This window comes from Arachis ipaensis, chromosome B07, assembly GCF_000816755.2.
Source record: "Arachis ipaensis cultivar K30076 chromosome B07, Araip1.1, whole genome shotgun sequence".
In the NCBI taxonomy this organism is placed as follows: Eukaryota; Viridiplantae; Streptophyta; class Magnoliopsida; order Fabales; family Fabaceae; genus Arachis; species Arachis ipaensis.
In genome coordinates this window covers 113,357,426-113,360,568 of record NC_029791.2, presented here as the reverse complement: position 1 = coordinate 113,360,568, position 3,143 = coordinate 113,357,426, and the positions used below count along the sequence as shown (strand labels likewise).

Below are 3,143 nucleotides of genomic sequence, written 5' to 3'. Positions count from 1 at the left end.
TATTAATTAATTTTTTTAATTTATTCAATAATAATAATAATAATAATAATAATAATAATAATAATAATATATTTGTCTAACTTAATTTACAATATCTCTATGCATGTTAGTCATTCTATTCATAATTATATTATTAAATAAGTCACAAAAAAAATTATATTAAACTTTCAATCAGGCATTGAATTGAATGTTTTTAATGGCTAATTTTTTTTGGTATGGAAAAAATATTGGTGTTTTTGTTGAAAATGGAGGTATTTGGTGTAATTACAAATGGGTGAATTTTTTGGGTGGAAAGCCAACACGTGGGGGGCGTGGTGGACACGTGGCAGCATTCTGGCCAACACGTGGGGGCGTGTTGAACACGTGGCAGCTTCTTAGCCAACACGTGGGGAGCGTGTTGAATGATTTCCATACTATTGGAATACACTTCAAATATCAATATTCAACCAAAACACCATCTCTCTTTCCATATTAAAAATAATTTCTGGTTTTTAATTCAGTATATTTCTTAGGAAAAATTTCCAATTTCCAAATACCATAAATAATGGTACAGCATCATTTTCCACCACTAATACGGAATCTGTAAGCTTACTTCTTAAAGGTCCAATTTTTACTCTCCCAATTCGCTCCCGCTCGATGAAAATAGCATGTTTCATACTTTACTTATTATGAACCAACCAGATTATGCATTGACGCCATTGACCAAGTAAAGTTGATTGTTTCTACTTTCTTGATTTAGCTCACTGAGCTTTTGCAGGTTCTGCACATATATTTGGTAATAACGTGATCAACATAGCAACGGAGACGTGTTAGTGAAGGAGAGGAGGAAACATCCTCGCATCTTCTAACCAAAATACAACCATTGCAACAATGCAAGCACTAAACAGTTAAACTATGTTAATATCTAATAACTGTTGCTTTGATCAGATGGAATATGAACATAGAAAGATTAGTAGCTTAGCTAAGTGATGATGATGATGATGATGAAGAACAGTTAGAGGCCAAAAGTTTCCTCCTTTTGTAATTGGCTTTAAAATAAGCCTGCCTTAGTTTCTTGGTCTCTTGTGTGATTTCCGTCCCTGGAACTTGCTTCAACATGTTTATTTCTTGCTCCAACATTTCAACTTCATTGTCCAAACCTATCTCCTACATTCAAAGTAAAATAATCATTGAGATTTGGTAAATGATATGAAGCGCCAAAACTTAATTACAAGCATATATACCTTGAGAGTTTGTATGAGTAAATGCAAGCTCTTGATTTTCCTATGAGGCCAACGCTTGATGCTGAGTTCTCTGCACCTTCTCTTCAACAATGTCAAACCAATGTTCATCTTGCTAGCAGCTTCTGTGATTGGCAAATCGAAGTGCTTCTTGATCTCATCGTATTCCAACTCACTCTTCTTGTTCTTAATCGTACTAATCGGAGCAAGTTGTAGTAACTGCTTGTGTTCTTGATCCTCTTCCTCGCGCTCTTTCTTGAAATCGTCCAGAGGTGGAAGGTCGTCAAAGTCGTTATCCACTTCTGGCAAGTCGTTCAGGAAAAGCTTCTGCGTGCTTTTGTAGGTTAACAATGGCGCCCAATCGTCGAAATCATCCATAGGTGAAATCTCCATTATTCTGCAAATTAAAAGCACAACAACATGGTCAGTAGAAAAGCGGTTTCTTGAAAGCACGAAGCATGTTTGTAACAGAAAACAATGATGACTTACTTGTCGATGTCGTTAGAGAAAGAATCGAGTTCGTTATTAAAGAACTCCATAAGCAACGAGAGAAGAAAAGAGAAGAGTGACTGAGTGAGTAAGTGAAAATATGCGGAAAATATATATAGTTGAATGAGTTTGGGTATAGTCAAATTTTGTGTGCTGACAAATTTACCCCCAGTAAATTCCTAATCCCAAATATAATTTCCCACTTTATCCAAGTTTATTCCTTTTTTGTCCCTGCCGAAGCAACAATAAAATTCGTGTGTAAATGCATTAATAATTAGCCGTACATTGTTAGTGGAAAATAAATGAAATCCACTTGATTAGGGAGTTACGTTGATTCCCAAGGCCAGGCGGCACACACCTTGGAAGTTGAAGAATGAGAATCATTATTATTGCTGCTATATATCTGCAGGTTTAATTTAACTTAATAAGAATAACATGAAGATACAACAAAATTGTTGAAATTTGTCGTTTAATGTTGTGTATGTACACAGTAGCAGACTTTGTCGTCTGAGGTTGTCTGCTGTGAGTTGAGGTAGCCAATTTTCTGCATTTGGAGGGACACAGGAGATGCATACAATGCCACTAGCCCACTATGTACGGTACGGTACGCTGCTACTTCAAGCTTTGCTCTTGCTTTCCATCCACTATGTCTCATGGCCGTTGCTACACGTATTGATAATGGGGGTACACGACAAAAGCTGTTCTGCTGCAGTGGTTGCAGAATTTCAGGTAGGACAACTGATAAGTCGATAATGTATGGAGAACATGAACATTAGGTACACATGCATGTTTAGTCTAATTTAAACGGAAATGTGTTAAATAGGAGTTGATTGAGTGGAAGTGCATGTGATTAGTAGTTGCTGGGTATTTAAAGTTCTGAGGGTTTAGGTGTTAACAAAAGCTAGTAATGATTAAGGTTGTAATCAGTGTATGAAGTTCAGAAGTTGATCATGGTTAAGTGTTAAAATAAATCCACCGGTTTAAATCCCTCACTACTAGGTACAATACCATATTACCATGTGTTATTCCAATTTTCACCATCCATTATTTTTCTATTTCAAAGTAAACATGCATATTGGACTCATGGAAATTAGGTATTTTTTAAATCTATGTACTTTATTATTCTTTTATGTTTTATTAGTTTCTAAATTAATATTTTATATTAGAAAAAATATTAAACAAGGATTAGTGTAATTGTATTATTGTAGATTGATAAAGAATTATAAGTTGTAATTTTTTTACTATTTACTATTTTAAACTAATTTTTAAGTAATTATATTTTTCTTTATCATCTTTAAGAAATTGGTTAATTTTTTATCTATTTAACTTAGGATTATTTTATATTTTATTGACTCCTTAATCAATTAACATAAGGTTAAAAAATAAGATAAAAAATAATTTTCTATTACATTAAAAAAGAAATGGCTGCAATGT

The 3,143-nt window shown here is 33.8% G+C and overlaps 1 protein-coding gene across 1 annotated transcript; it reads right to left on the bottom strand.

Annotated features, from left to right (window-relative positions):
• Positions 290-1,818, bottom strand: LOC107605887 (protein RKD4). Its single transcript, XM_021106770.1, has 3 exons — positions 1,710-1,818; positions 1,224-1,617; positions 290-1,146 (listed from the first exon to the last, which is right to left on the bottom strand). The coding sequence occupies exons 1-3, from the start codon at positions 1,757-1,759 to the stop codon at positions 958-960; spliced, it is 633 nt and encodes a 210-aa protein (XP_020962429.1). The 5' UTR covers positions 1,760-1,818; the 3' UTR covers positions 290-957.